This window comes from Pyxicephalus adspersus, chromosome 3 (assembly GCF_032062135.1).
Source record: "Pyxicephalus adspersus chromosome 3, UCB_Pads_2.0, whole genome shotgun sequence".
In the NCBI taxonomy this organism is placed as follows: Eukaryota; Metazoa; Chordata; class Amphibia; order Anura; family Pyxicephalidae; genus Pyxicephalus; species Pyxicephalus adspersus.
In genome coordinates this window covers 20068769-20095577 of record NC_092860.1, presented here as the reverse complement: position 1 = coordinate 20095577, position 26809 = coordinate 20068769, and the positions used below count along the sequence as shown (strand labels likewise).

The 26809-nt window shown below is 37.8% G+C and overlaps 2 protein-coding genes across 4 annotated transcripts in view; one reads left to right on the top strand and one right to left on the bottom strand.

Moving 5' to 3' along the window:
- CDH22 (cadherin 22) overlaps window positions 1–6143 on the top strand; it is a 200118-nt gene extending 193975 nt beyond the window's left edge. For both annotated transcript variants that reach the window (XM_072403805.1, XM_072403804.1), the window contains one exon: window positions 871–6143. In XM_072403805.1, coding sequence (XP_072259906.1) covers window positions 871–1382 — 512 coding nt within the window. In that variant the 3' untranslated portion in view covers window positions 1383–6143. The remainder of the gene's footprint in view (window positions 1–870) is intronic.
- Window positions 6144–18406: 12263 nt separating this feature from the next.
- Window positions 18407–26809, bottom strand: part of CD40 (CD40 molecule) — a 40944-nt gene continuing 32541 nt past the window's right edge. The window contains exons 7-9 of one of the 2 annotated variants that reach the window (XM_072403808.1): window positions 22961–23041; window positions 20123–20172; window positions 18407–19563 (exon numbers count right to left, since the gene is read on the bottom strand). In XM_072403808.1, coding sequence (XP_072259909.1) covers window positions 19420–19563; window positions 20123–20172; window positions 22961–23041 — 275 coding nt within the window. In that variant the 3' untranslated portion in view covers window positions 18407–19419. Of the gene's footprint in view, window positions 19567–20122; window positions 20173–22960; window positions 23042–26809 lie in introns of both variants that reach the window. The other variant, XM_072403807.1, reaches the window with a different exon arrangement.

Genomic DNA, 26809 nt, shown 5'->3' with positions numbered 1-26809 from the left:
GGGATATTTTCTTGACACACTTTCGGCCCCTTAGAACCAAGTGAGCATAGTTTAAATGCCCGAGCCTACTTTAGCATCGTTGCTGACCATGTTCATCTCTATGGCTTCAGCGTAAGTAGATAATCTTCTTATAACTACTTCCATCAGGATAACACACCATGCCATGAAACTCAAAACATCTGGTTTCCTGAACTTGACAATAGGTTTATAATACTCAAATAAGTTTACTGTACTGCTTCCACAGTCACCTGATCTCAATCCAATAAGGAACATTTTTGGGATGTGGTGGAGATTTGCAAGAGATTTGCATCATGGATGTGCAACTGACAACTCTGCTGTAGTTATGTGATACTATTCTCTCAATATCAATAAAAATACCTAAGGAATGTTTCCTGAAGCTTGTTGAATCTGTTCCTTCAAAAATTACAGCAGTTCTGAATGCAAAGGCAAGTCCAAATAGGTACTAGCAAGGTGTAATATTAAATTAACCAGTGAGGATAGGCTGCCATGCAAAGCATTTCACTGCACAAAATATTTTCATAAACATGCACATAATGGTATGACAAAACCTTATTGGGTTCCTAGGGAACACTTGTATGTCTTTACTTTGTGATTGGGAAAAAAACCAAACACACACACATATTTATATATATCCATCAGTGAAAAAGAGAAAATAGATCTTTGATTTCTAATAAGAGTAATATTCCCAAAGTTAGTGTGTAGTTCACTATCACTGTCTTCTATAGGGATGATAACTTTTTATTTGAGCATTTGTAGTCCTAGTCATTGAGTTTTATGGACAGTAAACAATCTTCAATTGCCTGCCTACACGTTATAAATTACAACTTGTACCTATTTTTTCTTCTGCAGTGTTGATTCTTCTTATTTTGGCTCTAAAACGACACCACCAGGGTCATCTGGCATCAGATGAGGATGAAGATATGAGGGATAACGTAATAAAGTACAATGACGAGGGCGGGGGAGAACAGGATACCGAGGCCTATGACATGTCAGCTTTGCGGAGCTTATACAACTTGAGCGAAGGAAGTGAGGCTGGAGGGGACAGTTCACTTGCTTCCCAGCGTCACCCGCTGCCTCAGTGGTTACCTGGGGCAGAAATGGACTTTTCACTCTTTAGAGACTACATAAGTAGAAAAGTAAGGATGGCAGACCAGGACTCCTCAGTGCCTCCTTATGACTCCTTTCAGACTTATGCCTTTGAGGGCTCCGGCTCCAGTGCAGCCTCTCTCAGTTCCATTAGCACCTGGTCTACAACTTCAGAGCAAGACTTTTCTCAGTTGGGCTCTTGGGGCCCCAGATTTCGCCAATTGGCTGCTCTATATGCTGGACACAGGGGGCAGGAAGAAAGCCAGGGGTCCTAGCCCCAGTCAATCCCTCCGTTTTCAGGGTACCAAGACCTTATGCTCTAATTACGGGGCAAAACTGCTCTATATTTATTACATCTCAGTATGTAAGCAGCATATTTCACGACTCTACTATGCCCGTTCATTGTATCATTACACAACAGCTCATTTAACCACAGATACCTCCTATCACTTTCATCTGTTTCTACTCAACCCTTACACAGTCCTGTCCATTAATTAAATAACCACCTGCCATTAGTTCAAAATGTCTGGTCATTGAATATATTAATATAATTCATGTGCCATTATTACACTATTAATTGTGAATACAAAGAAGAGAGAATCCTATAATCATCTCTAAATAAGGCAGAATCTAATGAACACAATAACTGCAACTGCACAGTGAGCACGCTGACTCATTAAACATCATTTTTGGTTGCCTCAGTTCCAGAACTTCAGAAAAAAAACAACTTCATATGGGAAACTTCTTTTAAAAGAGTTGGAACTCCCCCCAAAAATCCCCAGAATTCCCTAGATGTCGTTTTGTCTGCAGTATTTTTCCAATGACCCACATGACATATGACGGTTTCCTAATACTGTTTTTTTATGGATATTGTTTGTTGGCCACATTTAATAGAACTTGTTTTGTAATGTTGAAGATACTTCACTACTCATCCAAGTAGCTTTCTAAGTACACCCCTAGATTTATACCCATATAGATAACCTTGACCCAATGGGTAAGGTGTCATTAAATATGTCAAGGACAATGTTGATTGTACAACACCATTAACACCCTGTTCTAATTTAATCTAGTCACAATGGAGCTATGACGTCTGGGACAATGGCTGCTCTTTGAAATTCTGGATTATTCGATAGGAGATGGTGAGGAAGCCACTGAGATGGTTTGTGAAAAGTCTTCAACTATACAGAACAAGTCAATGGTTGAATAGTCAATACCTACTGCTGAAGAAAATGAAAACATTTTCAGATATTGTATATTATGGATGTTTTTTAATTGGCAATGTAGGATCTCCTCTATAAATTTCTACAAGAGGAGGGCCCGAGGGATATAGAGAGGTTACAAGAAGAGTTCTATTTTGTTCTTGGAATCCCCCTCAAATTTATAAGCCACACTTTAGTACAAGAAAGTGTAAATTGTTGTTAATGACCTTCATGCTCTTCATAATTATGTATTGAAGAGATATGTGAACAAAACAAGTTAGTAAAAGCCAAGTACATACTAAGGACCTGTCCCAACAGTCTGTGAGAGAGTGGAGAGCTATATGTGGCTCCTAAGTCAGTGGTTTAAGGTCACCATTCAGTAGCTGGGAGCTATGAGTAGCTCCCAAGCTAGGGGTAGGAAGTTACTGTTCTATACAGTAGAATATTCTAAAAACCATTTGTGAGTCAAAGCAATTGTTAAGCAAATCAGAAAATCTGTGAATATTCTAAGACTCACCGAACAAGAAATGTTGATATTGGTAAATGTGTAAAGGAAAGTTTATGCTAAAGATATGCTATATTGTGAAACGGCCAATTTAATCACAAAATGCACTAAGAAATTTTGGTTTCCTAAATCTGGTATTTAAGAAAGTTTCAGCTAAATTGCATACAAAGCTAATGGAGCAGTAATATCTTTTGATAGTCAGGATTGGCGGGTGCCTCTTGTGGGCTCCTGGTAATCATCTTTGTCAGGCTGAATGCTTGGAACAATGTGGCTTTTTACAAATGTTAAAAAGTACAGTTGCAGGTTTTTAAAATCTGTTTGTTTTACCAATTGTCTAAGCAGTAGGCTGAATTGGTACATAAAAGCCAAACAATATCAAGCTTTCCTTCAAATGTTTAGGCTAATCTCAAGCAACTTTTAACAGGGGATTTATGTGGGTCAGTAGTATTATTGCTATTCAAAAAAGTACTGAGTGGCTCTATAGAACTTTTTACAAGTCCTTATCCATCATAGTATTTTGCTTCTTGCAACTGACCGCAAAGAATCACCTTCTACGAGTCCAACAGTCTAAGGGAAACCGAGTTATAGTTTTCCACCACCAGACTCATAAGAAAACTAGCACCTGGGGGAAACTTATCATGACATGATCAATGGTCAGAAAAGAAAAAGCTAAATGGTCCCTTTATAAAGCAGCGAATTGTACACTTACCAAACATTCTCTAGTGGAGAATCTTCCACAGCCATGTGTTCTCATTGGCAGTGATTAATTCTTCATCAGTGTGTTTGGTAACTGTCATATTTAATGCTTTTAAAATAGACCCTTAAGTTTTGACAGCAATTTTTCATATTCATCAAGTTAACATACTATGTGTTGAACCAAGGAATAACAAAAATAAGGCAAGAAACATGGACATAACAAACACAAACTGCAACCACTAGCTTGAATTCAAAGATTTATTAATAGTTGAGATAAAGCTGGGGCTTGGAAGTTCACTGAGCCGTCAACTGTCACTTCTACCTGATGGGGTCCCAACTTACAGTGTGCAACCTTGAAGATATTCTCTGCAACACCAACCTGAATGCAAAAAATGATTTTATCATGAGATAATGGTTGAAAATAACGCTGAGGCTCAGAAGTGCAAAGAAGCCATAGCTGTCACTTCTTCCTGATAATGGTTTAAACATTCAACTGGCAACCTTGCAGATATTCTCCATTGGGACCTTTGCATATGAAGCCCATGACATAGTAGCATTTATCCTTTAATGAGTTTTGAATATGCCCAGGGGATCTGTACATGGTCAAAATAGTATTTACTAGGCAGGAAAAACCCTTGGAGAAGCACCCATTCCCTTCTTAAGTCCTCCAGGAAGAAAAAGGAGATTATTCACCATGGAGAAAGAAAAAAACAATGCTCAGATTATAGACTTGTTAGATGTTATGGGGTCAGAGGAGGAGTTGCAGATCCATAGTATGCTGATAGAAACCCCCTTTAACTGATACAAGGAACCAAGGGTTGAGGGTATTGCTCCAAATTATTGCTCCTATTATGAAAATAATTATAAAGTGTATATGTGCATATACTTTGGCCATAAACATCTTTCATTCTGAACTGTTTATTCAAATAATGCTAAGGGCTACACCTATGAATCTAAAACACAAGTTGTGCCACATTTTTTAGAATCCTATTATGAGCATAAAACATTAAATGGTGCTGTTTCCAATGAAAAAATGACTTCCTGTTGGATAAATGTTCAATACCATAATGGAATAGGTTGCATTCAGACAGCCCTCAGCTATTAGGACAATGTCAAATATGTCAAACTTTGTGTTTGGAAGATTTTAAGAGAAATTATGGCTTTTTACAAAATACTTTTAAAAGCAACAAAACTTTTAGATAACTTCTTACACACAATGCAGTCATTTACTATGAATATATGCAGCCTTGAAACCCCAACCAAATTTTTACCATGTCATTATTCTGCTTCTTCCATCCTAAATGACATATTATAAAGCGAAAATGCACTTTCTGTCTGTGACTGATGAAAAGCATGTGTGGGCTTATCTCTAAACAGCCATGAATCACAGTACTTGTAATGATAAAATAAAAATGAATTCACAGAGTATGGATTTTCTAAGTTACGGCACAGTGGAAATTTTTTTCCCACTGAAATTATCTGGAACCCAACTAAACAGGAAGTGTAAGTGAAGGGCTGTGTATGTACATTTTAACCTAAACTATAATTCCCAATAATAGATAGAATTTTTAGCAGAGCAGCTAAATATAGACAGGTAAACATGTGAAAAGGAAAGTTCCACCAAAACTGAGCTCATTCAGCCAAAAGAGGTTTAGGTGCTGATGTTGGACAAGGTGTTCATTAGAGTTCTGATCACGCTTACTTACCTTCTTCTACATCAAGCTTATCAAACCATGCCTTCTTGTTGCTGGAGTTGTGCAAAGGAACACATTGCTGGAACAGAAATAAGCCTTCAGAAAAGTGCTGTCACAAGGCTGAAAGTGCACATTTTCCTAAAATGTACAGGTATGTACTGTTCGTCACTGGAAACTTGGATTTTAAAATGAGGAAAGGTTTCCATGGCCTTGGACATATTCTGGAAGTGTAAAGTGTATGTGCCATTTGATAAAATAAATATTCAAATGGGTGCTGTCACATTTAATTAATTAATTTAATTTTAGGTTTATATACAGGTATATTGAGCCAATGAATGAGGCTTAAGTTGTGAGCACTGAAATCTGCAGAAGCTCATACAAGTATATATATTTTCAGTATGTAATATAATAAACTGGATACGTATACCTGTGTATTCAACAATTCTACATTACAACTTGTGTTCTAGATTTAATGGCTCTTAAGTTAAAAGATTACATTTATGCATTTTCACATCCGTATTTCTGCCCTCCACCATCATGACCCACCATTTTTCTGCTGTTTTCTTACAAGTTTTTTTTTTTTTCTTACTATATTCTGTACATGATGATGTAACTTTTATTAACACCAGCTGTAATTTTTTCCTGCCCACAGAGCAAAGTATTCAGACTCCAACCACAGCTGAACTTAACAGGGTACCCTCTGTGGATTAACACCTAATCCTTAGGAGGTCAGATCTGCAGTATTAGCTGTCATTGACAATGTAAATTCTCTCACTTTTCATGATATCCACATTTGAACCTGTGCTTTCCTGTCCATATTGTCTACACAGTGCAGTTATAAGAACTTGGTTTCCCAAAATGCACTACAACAGCTTCTAACAGGGAAAATCATTACTTTATCATAATTCCTCAAAGGACAAAAATAAACGTTTGTTCTACTAATTTTACTGCAATCATGTCTTATTGTGAACAGAAATGGGGGAGCAGATTCTGATGTTTTGAGAATTGTTACATGATGATATAATGTATTCGTTGTCTATTTAAAGCTGACTATTCTAATGTAGGTGTGGATGCATGATCTGAAAGATCCAGGGGCTTTATACATTAACTATGCATTGTACAATAATGGGTTGTACAATATCCTTGTACAACCACGATTATGCAATGCAAGGGCAAATTTTCTAGTAATTGCTTTCAATTAAATAACCTAATTTGTATGTAGTCAGGAAGCTCCTGCATAAACAGTTCTTGGTATTTCTTAAGGGGATTGTAGAATTAGATTAAGATGTATCAAAAGGCTGCCTTATTTTTTACAGGATGAATGGATTGTTCAAGTTTCACCAACCAAAAAGCTAAAAAGCCTACATGTTAGGAGCCTAAAGGGCATGGCAAATATTCATACACAACAAAGGATACAAAGATAAAAACACTCTGAGCTCCAAATTCACATCAAGCCAATAGATAACCTAATACATAGCTTGTTAGATCACCATATGTGTTGATGTGAGGATAAGCCCTAGACCCATCATCTAGGCCAATCACATTTTGGGATCTCTACAATAATGGTGTAAGACATACAGATCCGAACCATAAACTTGGATTTATTTCTAGTATATTCCCAATCCGGGAACTCATTCTTGTACCTGCTGGTGCATTGGTGGTTTAAGGTGTTTGCATGGAAGCCAAACACATCCTAACCAAACAAGAAGCTCATCCACTATGGGGCCCATATCTAAATGGACAAAAAGTTTGAGAGTGAACCTACTTGAAGATACCCAAGGGCCAAAAGGCCCTAACCTAAAGGAATGTTGTAAACAGCAGGCAAAACACATACAATCCCTGAGCATCACTTCAAACTCCAATAACAAAAACAAGAAAAAGTACTTCACTCAATCAAACTAAATAGCCTACATGTAAAGAACTCACAAGGCAGGACAATTAGTCATACCTGGCAAAAGATAAAAACACCCTGGGCCCAAAGTTAACATGAAGCAAGCAGATAAACCCAACACCTCCAATTTAGTAGAGAATTGCTAATTCCACATATCTACTGATAGGAGGATAAGCCCAAGAACCAACATTAAAGGCCAATTTCATTATGGGGACTGTACACTACTTGTGGAAGCCAAACAGATCCTAACCAAAGGAATTCGGATTTATTACTAGCATATTTCCAATCCTTGAACTCAATCTTGTGCCAAATAGTTTCTTTTAGAGGTTTAGAGGTTTAAGGTGTTTGGATTTATCTCTATCATCCTCCCTTTCTGGCACCCAATCTTGTATCTTTTGGTGATTAGGTTTACCCAGGTATTTTAGTAAGTCTTTAGAAAAGTGTATAGAGATTGTGCAAAATGGCAAAATGTTACCATAGCTGGGATCTTGTTAAAAGAAATGTTGCTGTAAGATTCACTGATAACTTTAGTAAAACCAATGGGTAAGTTTGATGGGACTTTTGTGACTTTTAGGACTTTATTGTTTTGTGTACGCTCAAAAATCCCATCAAAGTTTTTCTACACTGGTTTCAAAGCAAAATAGGGATGTTGGCAGCTAATTAAGATTTGACAAATAACGATATTCTGTTTCGATTGTTTTTTTTAAATAATTTAGTAAAATTGACCTGTATTCAGTTAAGTCATCCAAATATATGCGGTGAAGCTGGGTGATCCAGCAAATGGAATGGAATGGATCTGGTCCAGGATTGAAAACATTTGCTAACAAATAGCAAATGACTTTTAGGAAATCCATTCCAGGTTTGCTGGGTCACCCTTCTTCATTGATAAAAGTTTACCCTCATCAGCCTTGGAGAGCTTTAATAAATCAGGCTCCATGTGTCTAAATGAGGAAGTTGTAAGCAATTTTATGACTGCATCTACAATGTACAGAAGACACAAGAACTTTGTCAGTGCCCTGTTAGGTGGATTTGTCATTTCTTTTTGTCCTGGTACTGATGGAACATCCAAAACATTAGAGTTGTCACCAGAAAAAGTAAAGGCAAATCTTTCAGTAGGGACATCTGCTTTGGTGACAGCTTTCCAAAAGGTGAATTTTTCTCACATCATGTTGTGTCTCCAAGACAGAAGGTCCCCAATGGGACACCGAAAAAATAAACCGACATGGATTTTATAGCCTTCCTAAAAAAATGTTTTGACATGCATGCGCAGTTCATATGCATTTACAGTTTTTCCCCTTCTAGAGCCCCAATACCACCCCTACATAGGCTGTGACTGCTTGCAATACACTGGGGGAAGAACACATTGCAGAAGGTGTCACTGTGAGCTTTGTCAATGTTATTTCACAAGCTTGTAGCTTGTCAATCAGCAGCTGGTCACACCCAACCTTTCTGTATTGGAATAAAACCCTCCCAATGTGGGCTGCAGTGTCCAAGAGGGGAACATGTGAAGCACAAAGGTTGGAGGATTTGGCTCACCCAAAGAAGGTAAAGGGATATTATTCTCATTTTGAAGCCTGTACATCATTTAGTCACTTTTGAAACTTGTTTAGACACTACAAAGAGCTTTTGGATGTTCTTTTTAGATAAATCTACAATGTTATATAAAGAACATACACCCTCTCTAAATTTTAGGATTTTTTAAGATGCCAGAAAATAATAAACTCATTTGGTCCTTATCAGAGTCTATACATTATTTTATTTTTGCCATTTTGTTGTAGATTTGCTGGTGTGCTTGGGATCATTGTGCTGTTTTATGAGCTAATTTCAGCTAAGCTTTAACTATCTCACAGATGACCACTCCTTTTGGCTCACTTTGCTTTGCAGAAGTTCATGGTTGACATTGTGCCTGTATGGTACCTAGGCCCTCTGGTTGCAAAATAACCAAAAATCATCACCCCATCATTATTGTTCTTGACAGTCGGTATGAGATGTTTGTACAGATTTTTGATTTCACCAAATGTGGCACTGTGCATAATTGGCCAAACATCTCCAGGTCTCGTCTGTTTAAAGGACATTGCTCTAGAAGTCTTGTGGTTTGCTCAGATGCAACTTTGCAAATCTAACCAATGCTGCCGTGTTCTCTTCTTTTTTTCTTGCTTACTTTTGACAACCCTTCTAAACAAGCCAAGTATTCATTTTTTTAATTGTACTGTTAACATTAACATTTAACATCCCAGCTGAGGCCTGTTGAGTCTTAAATGTAACTTTTGGGTTTTTGCATATTTCCTGAGCATTGCATGGTCTGACCTTAGGGTGAATTTTTTGGGACATACGGTACATTCCTTGAAAGATTGAATAATCTTTCTCACTGTAGAATGATGACCTTCAGATAGTTTGAAAAGTATCTTCTAGACCTTTCTAGGTTGATGGGCAGAAACAGTTGCTCCTCTAGGAACATTTCTGGTTTCATTCCTCCTTGGCATTGTATCAACACACACCTGAAGGTTCCAAACCAACAAACTGCTAAAACTTCTGCCTTTTTAAAGTGGTCACACTTGGTGATGATCAGTTAATCAAGTGCAGTTGATTAGCAACACCTGGCTGCTATTTACCCTTCTAATTCCTATGGAAGTGATAAGGGTGTACTTAATTTTTCACACTCTGCTTTTGCATTTTGACTTAGCTTTTGGTAAACAAATAATATGTCATGTGGTGTTATACATCTGGGTTTGTATCCATTTTAAGAGCTGCTGAGTACCAGATGATCTTTTATTAAGTTATGATATGAAAAATCCTAGAATTAAAGGAGAGTGTACTTTCTTTTTCACACAACTGTACTGTCCCTTTGAAGTTAGGTGTTTAGATTGTTCAGATCCAATGTTTATTCCTACAAGGGCTCCTTTAGTTACACAGTGTACAGTTTAATTACTGATGCTTGATATTCCAAGATAATGGTTCTCTCGCTGATTCCTTCCACTAAGCAGGCCTGTTATAGCGCCTCCTCAAGTGAAAATATGCAGATGATAATTATCATCAATGGATTTCTAAGCAGAACAGCTGTTCCTATTTGAGGAAATCCACTGCAGCTGCCAAGTTGATGAAGACTGGGAATCACAGTTTAGCTATTGTAATCTATTAAGCCCTTCACTATCCACTGCCCAAGGGAAATTGAAAGAACACGAAGAGTTAAAACAATTGAAACGTGGCTTCTAATTTGATGATGGTGTCAAAACATGTACGTCTCCTGCTGTTCCATGTCACTTTATCTGCGTGATGACTTGTGGATTCTGTTCTGTCTCTTCTAACCTCTCTACATCCCAAGTCTACCGTTCCCTCCTCTTCTCCGCTCCCTCCTCATCTAAATTCACACAAACTGAATTAATGTGCTAGCTAATCAGGATCTGGTCGGATTTCACTCTGTCCTCATTTAATTAAGCGGCTTCACCAGTTTCATTTTCCACCAATTAGTTTGCAGGGTGGATGCAAATTAAGATATTTGTTCTTTTTTTTAAGTCAAAAGAAAAATCCTTCGAGGCTCTTATTAGTTTTTCTGCTGAAAAGGAAGAAATCATTTAATCAGAGGAGGCCTCAGAGACCCATAAAGCAGAGATTCTGAAGAAGGGAGAGGGAGGGAGAATACAGATAGGAGAGCAGGAGAAGAGAAGCATGGGGGAATGAAAAGATGACAACATTGTTTTTTATTATGGTTACATCGCCCAGAAATTCTACTTACCATTATTGCTTTTCCAAGCCTAGTATTATGTGGATCATCTTACTTGCCCTACTCCTATATTATTCATTTCCATACACAGGATGGACTCTCAGCTATTTATGGCAATAAAGAATTATAAAAATTCATGCAAGGCACCATGGGGAAATTGCAGATTGTAATATGTATACAGAAATGCACCTTGAAAGACATAAACATATTTATGCCCTTGTGTCATTGTCAGTATATTGAAGGACATAACATTTTTTTGCATTTTGAATAGGCCAGGGAATTAAAACCCCATCATTTTTGTCTTTTTATCCAGTGGGGAAATGTATCCATATTCCTTGTATAGATACAACTGAAAGACAGAAAAAAATGTCTTCAAAGTTATGAAAAGTCAGATTAGACAGTTGTTATTAAATGAAATATTTAGCTTTACACACACATTAAGTGGTATATATATAAAACCAGATATTCACCTAACATTAACTGCAGGTAAATCCTAGGGATGAGCGAGCGAATTGGGCCATTCTTGCTTACCAAACATGTAGGCGAGAACAGCCTTTGTGTATTCGGCCGGGGAGACCAAATTTTTGGGGCCTGCAAGACCTGACTCTGAGAGGAGGAGTAACGTGACTGTATTTATGAATGGAGCCGTGAGAATCCTCCTCTCAGTGAGAGATCCCCGTGCCCGGGGATCGCTCACTGACAGGAGGATTCCCATGGCTGTATTTATGAATGCAGTCACGATAATACTCCTATAGTCATTTCCTGAATTTCCAATGGTTTAGCGAAATTTTGCGGACCCATCGGAACTTCAAGAAAATGTTTGTGAGAATGCCAAAGGTATTCTCACTCATCCCTAATAAATCCACCATCTGCACTTGCTTTAAATGACAGTCATTGCTTCACCAGCAGTGAATGTTTAGTAAATAACACTCCTTTACCTAATTGATTCCACTATTTGTTATGTGGAATGGTGTTTCCCAAACTTTGGCCCTGATTTATGGAAGCTCTCCAAGGCTGGAGAGAATACACGTTCAGAAGCGAGGCTTGGTAATCCAGAAAACCTGGAATGGATCTGGTCCGGGATTCAAAATGTTTACTAGCAAATAGCAAAATATTTTTAAAAATCCATTCCATGTTTTCTGGATCACCCAGATTCACTTTTGAAAGTGTATTCTCTCCAGCCTTGGAGAGCTTTCATAAATCAGGCCCTTTGTCTAAATATGGGTCAAAATACCACCCAGCATTTAGGCATTACCTGTTTTGTTGGATAGGGTGAACAGGAACAAAATAAAATGGGCTTTTTGCATTAAATACCTTGATCTCATCTTCTTCCTCTATACCAGTTTTTCCCAACCAGTGGAACCCTAGGGCTTTTCTAAAGGTTGCTAGGGGTTCTTTGAGCATTTAGAAATCTGTGCCTCTCAGGGTAGTTAAACTGCCCCCAGGTGATTTGTAGGGCTGACATTCTTCCTGCTGGCCAGCAATGTAGGAGGCATTCTTCCTCCAATGTACTGTGAACTGTGGATATAGGAATTACAGCACCAGTTCTCTTAGGTCCTGAAAGTTATTTCAAGGGTTCCCCCATGGAAAAAACATTGAGGTTGCTCGATACAATCTCACACACTTTACTAAATATGTCCCAAGTAAATACCATTCTTTCATAGTGCTCCACCCTCCTATGTTCTCATTTCTGGATTAAGTAGCCACTAACTGCCCTCATACTTACACTTTGCTGCACATGGGGTAAACTATCCTGAAGGCATCTGATGGATCCGGTACAGTCTACCATCAGTCAGCAAGCTGTACATCAGTAGAAGGCCGGGTGTACAGATCAGAAAGTGAGAGCAAATTCCTGAATCCAAGATGGCAGCATGAAGGAAAAGAAGCACTGTAGAGATTGTAAAGAGGTAAAGAGACATTGCTGGTCTTCATAGACTGGTAAAGTATATCTTCGTAGCTACTGAAGTACATCATGTGTAAGATTTTTCTTTACCATGAAATGAAATATCTTAAATTTTCCAGCCAATTTTTATTACTTTTGTTTTTTGAAAAGTCCATCTCAAGGAAAGTAATGGGTGATAAAACACTTCTGGGTTTATTTATTTTTACTTTGCCTATTGACACTACATAACTAAATAACTGGGGGTTTAGCAGAAATGTGTTCTTTTCCAAAACATTTTGTGCTAAATGATGTCTCTCCTTCTCATATCAGCATGTTAGCAGGTATGGGACTCCTGCATAATTTATATTCTTGTAATTCACTGATGTGATTTTCCCAACTACGCTTCCCTTCGGCCAATGGGACATTTCTCCGATGACTTTAACAGCAATAAAAATGTATTTTTTAGTAGACTGGAAAAAGATTAGAACCTTTATCAAGTTCTTATTACTATTCATACCCATGATGGCTAGATTTACCCTCACTTTCTGTCCTTGGGACAGCAGTCCAAATGTAAAACAAATACATTTATTACACTGTATGACAAAAAAATAGTTTGGGGCTGACATTAGGTATGGCATTGATGTACAATACACAAAATATTCCAAAGGCAACTGGCCTGATGTGTCGCAAGTTAAAAATTATATCTAAAACTTTGAAAAGAAATTTATATGTATTAGAAGATTCGGATTAGTGTGTAGGTAATCATGGAAAAAATTGGGGTATTTAAGAATCATTATGATTACAGACATTTAAATTATTTTTATTGAAGGAAGCATCATTACACAACAATGTACCAACATATCAAAAAGGTTACAAATATATAAAAAAATACAATATTATATTGAAACAAGGTACATAAACAGTTTAATTAACAAAACAAGAGTTTACATTAGTTTCAAAATCAATTATCGTTGTGTAAATTATTGTTTCGAAAAATCTCGAGACTTTGGACTTATTTTCTAGTTAGGCCTCTATCCAGGCTATTTTAAAAACAAGGTCTAATTTTTATTGAAAAATATGAAGTGTGGGTGGATCTGAATCTATCTATTTATGCAGTATTGTTTTTTTTGGCCAATAATTGGAGAATATATAGCAGAGTTCAACTTCCTCTAGTGATTTGTGCTCCAATCAATTCAAAAGTGCCTAGAATTGCCCATTCAGGTGTCAAAGGTACATAATTAGTTAGTGAGAAAGGGGGGTATTGTGCTACTGACCGCCAAAATTGTTTTATAGTTGAACAGTTCTAGAAGGCATGGTACAAGTCTGCCCATTCGTGGGTACATTTAGGGCGTTTGTTCTTTTTTTTATAATGCCAACATATTACACATTACTTTACAAAGTCTATAGTCATTTCATTAATTGTCTCTCAAAGGGGCTCACAGTCTAATAGTTATATGTCATTAACAAAGTCTAAGACCAATTTGGGGGGGGAGTCAATCAACCTAACTGCATGTTTTTGGAATGTAGGAGGAAACCCACACAAACACAGAGGAAATATGCAGGCTCCATGCACATGTTCTCCTTGCTAGAATTCGAACCTGGGACCCAACGCTGCAAAGTTCAGAGTCCTAACCTCTGAGATATTGTGTCGGCCTGTTTACTTTTCACCTGATGCACTGCAGAATTTCCAACCTTAATTTAAAGAGTTGGGCAGAGGGTTGGTGATCATGAGGAATGAAAATGTGTAGAACATTGGTCTGGTAGCAAGACAGCAGCTTAATTGATGTAAATGGCCAGGTTAGTTTATTTTAAGACCCAGGCAGACTTCTAACATCTCATCCAGGAACTCATCTACAAACTTTCATTTATTACCACCTTTTGGGTTAATGAGCTGCATTTTCTTCATTGCCATCCCAATATGGTCTTTGCCCTGCAAGGCAACCTTTGCCCAATCTAGATGTTCTCTCAACTCTCTTCGTGTGAGTTTATTACCTGTTGATTGTGCCAGTAGGCCTATTATTTTCCACCTCATTTAACAGAGCAACAACCAAGCAAGGTAGTCTTAAATTAACTTTAGAACAAACAGCTTAAAGCCTAACACTTTTTAGGCAGTCACATCAACAGAATGTATTTTCTTTAGAAAAGAAAGGTTTAAACCATATAAATAAAAACTGATTGTTTCAAGCACCCGTCAGTGTCATTTAAATCAATTGTATTTTTTAGTGTCTGCTTCTAACAATGGTGAGCATAGCAAAAGTGAGCATAGGTTTCAAAAAGTTCCCCACCAAGAGGGGGCAGGTACCATCCATGCCCCAAAATAAATTTATTGGGAAACACTGATCCAGAATTATAGATATAACAGGTGTACTACAATAGCAGATCCACACATTTAACAGTGAAAAGGCACTGTTCTTATATCCCAGTGTTTCTCAACCATGTGTAACCCTAGAGTTCCTCCAAGGGTTTCTAAGGGTTCATTTAGTTTGTGACTCTAAGGCCAGTATTACTAACACCAGGGATCTTTTTGGCTATTTGTAAGGGTAACATACTTCCCACTAGTCAGCAATGTAGGAGGATTTTTTCCTACTGACCACCACACTAATGTACTGTGAGCTGTGCATGTATAAAGTATAGGTATTCCCTGAAGACCAGAATGTTTTTCAAGGGTACATTACTGGATAACAATGATGATATCCTTTTTTTGCGGGCCCAGAATAAGGAAAACAAGATTGACAGAGACATTGTGCAATTAATGAAAATATGGGCATTGGCAAGACAACTACCACAGAATGTGTACTGTACTACACAGGTTACCCATCATGACTCACAGTGTCTGAATAATAGAGTTGCCCAATTTTAGGCCAACTTCAATGGTAGTGCTGGTGGCAACTTTAAATATATATTATAAATTTAGTTCTAACTTACTTTTATTGTATTTTACACCTTCTGGCCCATCTAAGGGTTTTACACAGAAAATCAACAATTTTTTAAGGTATAGTCTACTTTGGAAAAATGGTGATGGCTATAGGCCGGGAAAATGTTTAAGAAACAAGAAATTTGATATATTCCATGCCAATCAAACTTTCACATACTTCTTTAAGTTAGGTTTAGAAGGCAAATGGGCGATTTATTTTTGCAGCAAAGCAATTTTTATTTAATTTTATTTTTAGAGGCCAACTGTCTAACCGATACAATAAAGAGTTTTCAAAGGCTTCCACCAATCCCAACAACTATACCTGGGCTGAACAGGAAGCTTACCACAATAACCTGCTTGACGTAGACCTAACATCTGATGTTGCATAGTGTAAGATCCGGTAACATAAGAAGAAGTACCCGGAAGAAGAGGAAGATGGCGATGCCCAGTGTCGAGTTTACGTTGGAACGAAGATGGGAGATGGAAATGTCCTATTAATATTATTACACTACTATTACTACTTACCTATTATTACCTCTCAAAATTATCGCAATGCCCTCTTGGCAATAACTTCAACTGCCTTTGTCTCCCGAAGGACACAAGCCATTCTTGTTCAATTACACAGGTCAACAAAAAATTAGTTTTGATAATTATCAGAAACCACAGCAAACTTTTCTAAATCATTTTTTCAAGCAGATTTCAGATCTGTTTTCATTTTTTCCCTAACATGTACAGTTCCTGAGTTATGAGTGCTATTATAGTTAACATTGTACGTGCATGTATTTTGTACTAAAACATAAGCACCATTGAAGTGAATGGTAATACATCTTCAGTGTGAAGTAAAATAGGGCACACTATGGTATAGATCTACTGAACAGTGTCAGTCAGGTACCATTGTTTCTACAGAAATGCTTAAGAGTATGATTTTCTTGTGTACTCTTTGTCTGGATTGTAACGCTACAGCATCCAGCAGTAGTCAGCCATCATACTTTCATTCCAGAAACCTTGGTAGCGGTGCTCCATTAACTGTCCTGGTGAAAACGTTCTCCTTGTTCGTCACTCACCATACCAAGATTTTCCAAGAAGAATTCTGGATGTGAGTGCAAGAAATGTATTTTTAATGACAAGCGACAACACACAGTTTCTGGTATGAATCAAGAAGATTCTGAACTCCTTCCTTTGTTTGAAAACATCATTGAGCAAAACAGACTTGATCTGTGGCCCCATAAATATCCCTTCCTTCATTTTTGCAGTGCTTATGTTTGGAAACTTGTCAACAAGGTACTGAACACCCTTGGTTACAAGGTTCTTCATTAAACCTAACTTGATATGGAGAGTTGGCAGAAATATTTTATGCAAATTAACCTGAGACAGAAACTTGACACTGCTTGTTCCGGGCTTATAGGTATCTGTTGGTAGCCAATCACGCTTGACATAATGGTCTCCCGTAGATCGGCTGTCCCACAGGCATAGGACACAGCAATAGTTTGTGAATCCTCCTTCCATTCCCATCAGCAAGCCAATGACCTTTAGATCCCCGCAGATGTTCCACTGGTGTGTTTTATACTGGATTGCTTTAAGTAGTAACTTCATGTTGTCATAGGACTCCTTTAGGTTAATGGAACGGGCAATCGGTAAGCTTGGTTTGGAATTACCATTATGCAGTAAGACTGCTTTCAAGCTTCTTTTAGAGGAATAAATGAAGATACGCCATTCAGATGGAACATGCTCTTGTGACAAACTGTTAAAGAGTGCATTTATATCATGACAGTAGCACAGTGAGCCATCACTAGTGAAGAATGTTGTCAAGTTTTGATTTCCTTTTCTGTAGTGAGTTACAGTTACACTCCTTGCAAGCAACTGCTTATGTTTAAGCTTTGAAGCAAGAAGTTCTGCTTTGTCTTTGGAGAGATTTAGATCACGAACAAGATCATTCAGCTCTGCTTGTGTAAAGGTCTCTGGTTCTGAATCTTCATCGGCCAAGTAGTCAGGATCAGATGATTCGAGGTTGGTAACTGGCTGCAACTCCAGCGCATTCCTCATCACCTACAGAAGCAAGTCCATCATGTGCTGGTACCGGAACTGGAAATGATTAAGGCAATTTCTAGGCATGATGAAAAATGAAATCAATCACAGTTAGTGCGGTCTCTAACCTTAAAAAAGAAAACTATTGGTAAATATTAAAATAATTAAATAATGTAATATGTTAAGGCTGTTTATAACGAATTTCACACAATATAAAATTAGCTGCATCACAAAAACTAGACGTGCTAGAGAAAAACTGAACACTTTTTTGACTTGAAATCCACATCAGAAATACTCCACATAAAATTATATCTGATGAAAATTATATCTGATGAAAATTACGTGTTGACATTTGTTATTTCATCAGGGTCTGTATTAGGTTCCAGGACTGATATACTGGCTCAATAATTACACAGACCTGATGAAATCCTAGGGCTCTGTTTACAAAACAGAGAACCTGACATTCAATTACTGTCATCGAAACACATACACCTGTAAAATTCCCACAAGGGAATGTTTGAGGGAATGTCTAATTCCCTGTTTTATAAATAGAGCCCCATACACTGCTTTCACATATGTCATACTCTTAAACCTCTTCTTTAGCCAGTTGGATCAATGGACAAGAGAAGAGGAAATGCTACTTTCTACCTTCAACAGATTGATGACTTTCTTTGCTTTAGAACTGTTTCCTAATGATAAAAAGTATTTTTTTTAAATTCCACTATCACAATATATTTTTTTCATAATATATGTCTGAAATTTACTCATACAGTTTTGTTAAGTTACCAAAAATGTCCTCTTTAATTAGCAAAAAAGTATTGTATTATTATTATGGTACACACACATTTTTTACATTTCTTCACAGTTTGCATAAATCTAGTGCACTGAAATTAACAACTTATACTTAAACACAGTTTTAGGAGGATACTATTAGGCTGAGGGGTTCAGGAATGTGGAACGTGCATGTTTACACTTTAAAATACATCACAAACATGTCAGTTGCCAAGATGAACAAGCAGTCCTGTTGTACCTGTCAAATTTCATGCAAGCACCTTATACTTGCAGTACCTTTGCAATAATACGGAGTTGTAGGTTGTTATTTATTCCCTATCAGCTACATCTTCAGGTTATGGGTTTGCAGTGAGACATAGACAGTATTAGAGGCTTCAGCAAATTACCCTGCATATTGATTGGATGTGATGGACACTATCTGCGTGGAGTTTGCATGTTCTCCCCGTGTTTGCGTGGGTTTCCTCCGGGTACTCCGGTTTCCTCAAACATTCCAATTCCATTGCAGTTAGGTTATTTGGCTACCCCCCCAAAATTGACCTTAAACTGTATCAATAACATATGACTATAGTAGGAACATAAGACTGTGAGCTCCTTCGAGGGACAGCTAGTGACATGACTATGGACTTTGTACAGCGCTGCGTAATATGATGGCGCTATATAAATACTGTATAATAATATGAATAATAAATGCAGCAGATGTATGTATAACCAGTGAATATCAGTATGTTCTAGTCAGAACAAATATCTTGATCTTCCTACCTATAGATAGCTTATGGAGAACTTCAGTATTTACATTCAAAAATGATCATTTATTCCTTTTTTACAATCTACAGTCTCTCTCATGCAGATGATTCTCATGATGTCCTTCAAGCCAACATTTTTAAATACATGATGTTCCATTTACATTGCTTCTCAATGAGGCTGGAGTCTGTGTAACAGCCAATAAAATGTAGCCAACAGTTTAAATTGATTCTGGTTAGGCGCCATGTATGGCTAGACCTCCTCCTGCGACATGTGGTAGTCTTTGCCTTCCTCCTGAGCCACAGGCAGTCCCTGCATTGTAATGTCCTGGTCTTCTTCAGGAAGGTTGTGCTTATGTATAAGCAGTGGGTCCTCGTTTTCATTCTTAGGGGGATCCTGCTGTAATAAAATGGCAAAATATCAATAATGGTACAAGGAAAAGCAGGAGAATTTTATTAAGCAGCGGTCGCCAACCGGTGGTCAAAACTTTTGGAGGTCCCCGACCCCCGAGCGGGGTCAGAAGAAGGACCCTGGTGGGGGGATGCACTGGCCAGAGCAGGGGATGCAGTGGGTGCCCAATAGCCAAGGAGGATTCCAGTGAAACCAGAAAAATCAGCAGCAATGATGGTGGCTTTGGGGGATGCATTAGTCACAAGATTCTGAGCCTGTCATTGCTGCAGGACACTTATAAAACAGTAGCTGTGTTCCAAAATGCTGTACATACCAACTGATAATGGCAAAAGCTCACCCACACCAACGTGTGTATTTCCACTTGGCTGTATGATTAGGTGCACAGCTGCAGGAAACCACAGCTTCAAAATCAGTTTTTGATTTTGTACAGTCCCAAAGGTAATACATATAATTTATACTAATCAGCATGATTGCTTTGAGAATTTGCCTTGTTCAGTTTGGGCTTTATCCCAAATATTTTATTTTTGAGTAAATAAACTCTTACCTGTGGTGGCTGGTAAATGGCAGCTTTATTTTGTCTTCGTCTTTTTGTCACTATAAAAATATATATATATTGTTAACTCAGTTGGACAGTTTACTTTTTGTTCTCCCTGTCTGAAGCTTTATTCATATTTGCAAAAGTTTAGTAAACTGACACCCAGCAGACAGGAAAAAGGCAGACTGTTTCCTGTCTAGTGTAAAATGCTAGCCAAAAGTAACAAGAATATAATAAATAGCCATGTTTAGCTTTATTTAGAGATTTTGTTATATACATGCCTAAATTCTGACTTTTGATGTTCTCAGTCTGATCCAGCATCATTCAATCCATTTCCCATTTTTATATTTGTTTTACTAACTACAGAGCCGCATTGTTGTATTTTATTTTGCCTAGAATTGGACTCTGAACTGCAGCCTTCCAAGGTTGAGCTCCTGTCCTTTTCTGAACTGGAATGCCATGATATTTTCTATGAACCTTAATGAAGAAGCTGCCACCTGCGGTGCACCAGAAGGCAGTTCCTCTATTCAGATCAATGGAGAAAACCTTGGACATGTACAGTATCACACGGCTCGACATCTTGCAGGAGGGTGGAAACAATCCTGACATAGATTGCGATTCCCTGTCTTTGTTGCCCACTGGTCTACAGATGACATGGGAGCAGTGCGGAGGAAGAGTACGATAAACATTTTTAAAACCATTTTAATCCTTTCTATATATAACATTATCTCCATGTAAAATGCATAAGTAAGCAATACTGATCAGACTTGCCTGGCAAAGGCATCAAAGAAAGTCATCTGACCTCTGAACAAGTCACTCGGGCTATTGCTCTTGAGTCAATCTGTTTAGCAACATTTTTCTGTGCATTCATTAGATTGCCCCCTCTTGCAAACCCCTGTTGGAGACTGAAGCTGCCCATCAGTTTTAATAACTAATTTGAAGTTGTAGGAGGAGGTGGGCCAATGTCCAACCTTTTTGGCAAACATGAATGTGACAGATTGCCAAGGTTCAGAAGGTATTAGAATGCCAATGAATATTATGAACATTAATTGGGGGACCTAAATTAAATATCTGGGCTAATGGTAAATAGCTTCTTTCTGACGTCCTGAACGCTTCCTACTGGCTGTCCATGGCGAGGTCCTTTGCTGAACGAACCAGGAGATGACATCTGCAAGGCACAGAACCAGCCAGCGTGGGCACCTCTGAAATGGTAAATCAGCAATCCCTAGACATGGAAGCCACACTTTTAGGGGACCTGTTTGGCAGAATTAAGTAAATATACCTTCCTTTACATGGTAAAGAAACATTTGAAATGGGTTAGCAGGCAAGATGGAGAGGTGGCCGGGTTTAGTACTTTGCCTGGAGATAACTTTCAAGAGCAGATGTGTTAAATTTATATTATCTTATAAGAAACATTTGGTCGGGAAAAGGTTAATTTAAGAAACTGAGTGTCCTGGTGCATTGCAGTGATGTCTGAATAAAATGCAGATAATCGGAATCTCCTGTTTGCAATTCAAGGCTTAATTTTTACTGCTGACTGTTGTGTATCTTTAAACAGTGGTATGATTTTGGTGATATATGGAGCTGTGAGCTTCTTGGAATATTGCTATGTGTGAAGTGTTGTCATCAACAAGCTGAACTTGTATACAGACAGAGCAAGCAACAGTGCCACTTGCAGGCTGAAAACAGACATAGCAGGTTACATGGAAACATTGTAATGGCATCAGCAAGAACAAACCTTGCTGGTAAAGCTACTGCATATTAGGATTCAAAACATGCATTTAAATATTTGCTGCACAATAAATTGCTGGGAGCCTTTTTTTTATATTTGCAGTTCAAAACAAGAAGGATATCATAGCATAGTGCTGTATTATATTGTCTGCAAAAGCTAAATGATCCTGCAAATTACTGTGCAGGGAAATATTTTTAAATATTTCACATAGTGATTTATTTATTAAAAGTGCATGAATGTATTTTAATGTCCTGGAAAGGTATTAAAGAGGAACTAAACTGAAAAGTGCGTTAAAAAAAAGTTGCTTACCTTCAATCCCGCAAGGCAGTCCGATCCATTCTGGGGTGTCTTGCATCGGGTCCCATGTCGACCCGGAACCAGCGTTTCGGGCAGTGCCATCTTCTCCTCTTCTTCCTGGTTCTTCATCCTACCTCACCCAAACCAGACGCGAGATCAGGTGACGTAGGATTGAAAAAGAAACTTGCCAATCTCACTGCGCATGCGGGAGATCGGCAAATTTTTCTCTGTGTGAAAAGGCTCCTTCTGCGCATCCACGAGATGCTTGGGCATGCGCAGGAGGAGAACCCAAGAGCCTCCCGGGATGCGTGACGTTGGTATCCCAGGGAAGATTTGCGCTCCCATTCATTCTTGATCGATTAGGGGGCGGTGCTGAACCATTTTTTTTTTAAAAACATAACATTGTCTATCGTTTTATGTAAAGTCAAATTTCTGAGTTTAGGTACGCTTTAAGTAGACATGGGCCACTGTATATATACATTGATTTAATATTGCATTTCATTCTTAGTTTGTCCACTAGATAAATCTGTGTTAGTTTTTATTCATTTCAATGTGTTACAAAATGTATATGCTTAATTAAAATAGACATTTAGTACCCTTGTATTCATTATGAATGAATGACAAACGAATGAATGAAAACAAACACAAATTAAAAATGGCACGTGATCTTGCAATTAAATTCCTTAAGGCAAGAAACCAGCAATTTTTTAGAAAACGGCAGCCTATGTAGTTTTCTGAGTGCAAGTGGACCAGTGTGTGGCATGTTATTGTGATTGCCAGCAAACACAACCAGTAATATATTCATATTCTGCACTTACTAATAAAGAATGATACTGCTAGGCCAATGCTGAGAAGAGCTATCAGAAAGACTACAATATAAATCCAAGTTGCAGAAGGGCCTGTAAAAAAAAAAAAAAAAAACATTAATATGGTTTATAAGAAATAAGTGGCACATGTTACAAAAATGAACAAACCAATATCACCACCCAATACAGCAGTGTACAGAAGCATTTGAAATATTACTCGGCAAGGCAAAACATATTTTTGTTAAAAAATAAAAGTAGAATGGTATAGAGTTTAAGCCACAGACAATTATTTTTGCTGCCAATGTCCCCATTAGGGAGATTCACCCTCAATAATTGTTTTTTTGATGTAACCCAGAATGAAGGTGAGTAAATCGAAAAATTGGTGTTGCTACCAGAACAAGAATAGTGATGACATTGATATTGATCGAAGAACTAAAATTGCCCTTGTAGCCTTAGCCTCGGCTTTACTGCATTTACTACACTGGCTATTTATTGCAAAGTCTTCCAGTGTGAACATATGTATTTACCTGGAAATTTACTTGAAAAAAGTCTCGTGTAGATTTCCAAAAGTTACAAGACTGTTGCTGGGTGCCACCATCTTGTGTGTGATAAAAGCCCCAGCAAAAGGAAAGCTGTGGTATTTTATAGCAGCCATTCCCGACCATGGTTCTGTAGAACCCTAGGGAACCTTTAAAGGGTGCAAGGGGTTCCTTAAGATGTTCCAGATTGACCTCACATGTCTGCCTAGTTCTGGGTCCAAGGTCACTGGATAGACCCACTGGCATGACACCAATTATATTTTTGGCTGTAAGGGTGGTATTTAAGCTCCACTTTATGAGGGCATTTTTTTCACCATGTAAAAGTCAGTCTACCCCCTGCCTTCCAGCTAATTATTTTACCAGGAAAAAGAAAAGCAGCTCCATATTATTCCACTTCACTCTTCCTCTTGGCTACTATATAAACGGTTATGTAGGGAGAAGAGGGATAAGCATACACATTCAAGTTGGGGAGTTCAGATTGGAAATAATTCGGGATAAATTGGTAATAAATATAGATAGGTGAAGGTATATTTTAAGACAAGGCTGTGTTTTAGTTTTGTTGTATCTTGCTTCATACTTGTGTGTAGTCAGTTGTTTTTTTATATATTGTGTGTCTTTTGATTTTCCCTTTTGCATTTTGATGGATTCTTTTGTGGTTAGCATTCTTTTATTTCTATTCAAACTGTCATGTCCCACATGAGATGTTTTCACACCTTTAGGATATTTTGTAGATAAGATAAGAAAACAGTCCCTGAGAGAAAACTCAGACGAAATGGTTAATGAATCAGGGCTATATGTGTTAAAATATACATTTACACTAAGCACTGATACTGTATCTCAGCTTTCAGATTGTCTAATCGAAGTGCACAGAGTTTCTCCATCACCCCATTCAATTTTTGTCACAAGAATAGATGTAGTATAGTTACTTGATTTCATACCTTGAAAAAAAATTTTTAAGCCCATTGCATATGTATAAAACACCTAAAATCAGAATTATTGTTGTAAATAATTTTGTTTTCATGAAGATTCAGGTACAATTGGGCAATTCCACTCAACACTAGTGGAGGAGCTTGGCCAAAACAGAAAGTACAGGTAGTCCCCAAGTTAAGGACATCCATCATACGGACGACTCCTTGATAGGAACTGGGCTTCCTTGCTTGCTCGTGTGCAGGACGAAGGCTTAAAGGGGGGAGGGGAGCAGTTGGCATGACTTGCAGAAGAAATCTTTTGATAAACACAGCTTGTGTTGTGTTGAGGTTGTGGGGGATCTGTTTTGCAACCTCTTGTAAGTTTGACCAAGACAAACTCTGCAGTTGTTTCTTTTTGCATATCAAAGCACAGCTTGCTCCAAAAGATAATGAATGTCTCGGCTCCATAAAATTTTTTGTGATTTACTCACAGTGGATTTTATACAGTAACTAACACCACACTGCCTTATAATATGTTGAAACAAACATCTTTACTAATTGCATTTATTAAAATAATGTACCTATTCCAACGTACATACAAATTCAACTTAAGAACAAACCTACAGTCCCTATCTCATATGTAACCAGAGAACAACTTATAATAAGGCATTCTTGGAGGAGGAGAGGGCTATGCAGAGCCAAATCAAAACCATTGCAGAATACCAGAGCATTTAATTAGAGCTGTGTACTTCCCTATTGTTTCACTGAGGAGTATATTGACTTGTATGCATTTGGTGGCTTTTGGGGCCATTCCAGCATAGACCTTGCAAATAAGGAGGCTTCTTTTGTGCCCATTGCAGTCCTTATCAATATCAACTGAAGGGATGGGGAGCCTAAGCTTCTAGCACATCCAGAGCCTTATTCTGCCTAAATCAATTCCTGCAGCTATGCCATGCAGAAAGGGAGGAGGCTGTTCTAGGGAATTGACTCTGTTTAAGTAAAATACAAACAGAATGGGTTTGGAATATAAACAAGGCATGGAAAAACTAATGTACACTAATGTGTTTTGTTGTCATTTCTCTTGCTGTAAGCAGATGGAACTTCCACAATGTATCATGGCTAATAGGAAGTGATTATTGTTAAAAGTTAATAGAATCTAAATGATCAAATCAACTTCTAAGACAATTTGCTTTCAAGATTGCTCAAGTTCTAGTGTGCCAGTTTTTGTATCAAAGCACATACTAAAATCAGGATACTGTGATACCAACAAATCACGTTTTTGGAGACCAAACAATTCTTCTTTCTGTACTTTTTTTGGTTGAAAATTGTAATCCAGGAGATATGTACAGGCTTGTGAAGAATGTCGAACACTTCAGAAAAATTGTGTGATATATAGCTAAACAAAAATACATATAATTGACATTTGTTAATTCTCATAAACCAAAATTATTTAAAAAAAAAAAAGTACACCTTTCTTTTACCAACAATTCAAATCCATTGAATTAGCTCTAGGTATTCTAAATTAGGTGCCACTAATAGGAACCTTTCTAAGAGGTATCCAAGTGGAACCTGTCCTATTCACATAAAGGGTCTGATGTGATCTCTGCTAATGATGAGCATGTTGTCATCATGCCAAGATCAAAGGAGCTATCCAAAACCCCTAGAAAGAAGGTCATGTGTGTCTATAACTCCAGTAAGGGATTAAAAAACTCACCACAATATTGGAACTTTATATTTCCACTGGTGATGTTGATTTCAAATGGTAATTTGTTCAGGGCTGGATGGCCTTGCAAATTCAGGCCTAGAACCTCCTGTAAAATGCTAAAAGAAATATCCAACAACCTAAAAATTGTAAAACAAGATCTGCAAGATGTATTTACAATTAGAAAGTGAGTGCAGCAATTAAAACTGCATAGGTGTGCCAGGAACATTACAGCAAAACTATAGTTTGCTATTGATATAGATTGATATAAACAAAGCCCTTCTGGAACATAGATTTTTTTCCTAAATAATCCAAGATATTCTACTTTGTCCACAGTAACAGTAGGCATATTTGTCAAAAGCTGAAAACAGTATAACTGGAGAAGACCGTCCCCCCATACCAACTGTGAACAATGGTGATGGAAATGGTATGGTTTGAGGTTGCTTTGCTGCAGAGACTGGGCAGCTTGCATTCATCAACTATATTTCTACATTTTTTAAATTATGCTTGCCCAGAATGAAAGGCCATCTGTGCAGAAGTTTAATTTGAAGCGGAAATGGACCTTTTAACTCAATACTGATCCAAAGCACACAAGCAAATCCACCAAAGATTGACTCAGAAATACACGGACTGACCTAATCACAAACTTGATTTGAATCCCACTGAAATGTTGTAGGGGATTTGCAGCAAGAAGTCAGATACTGGTGGTAAA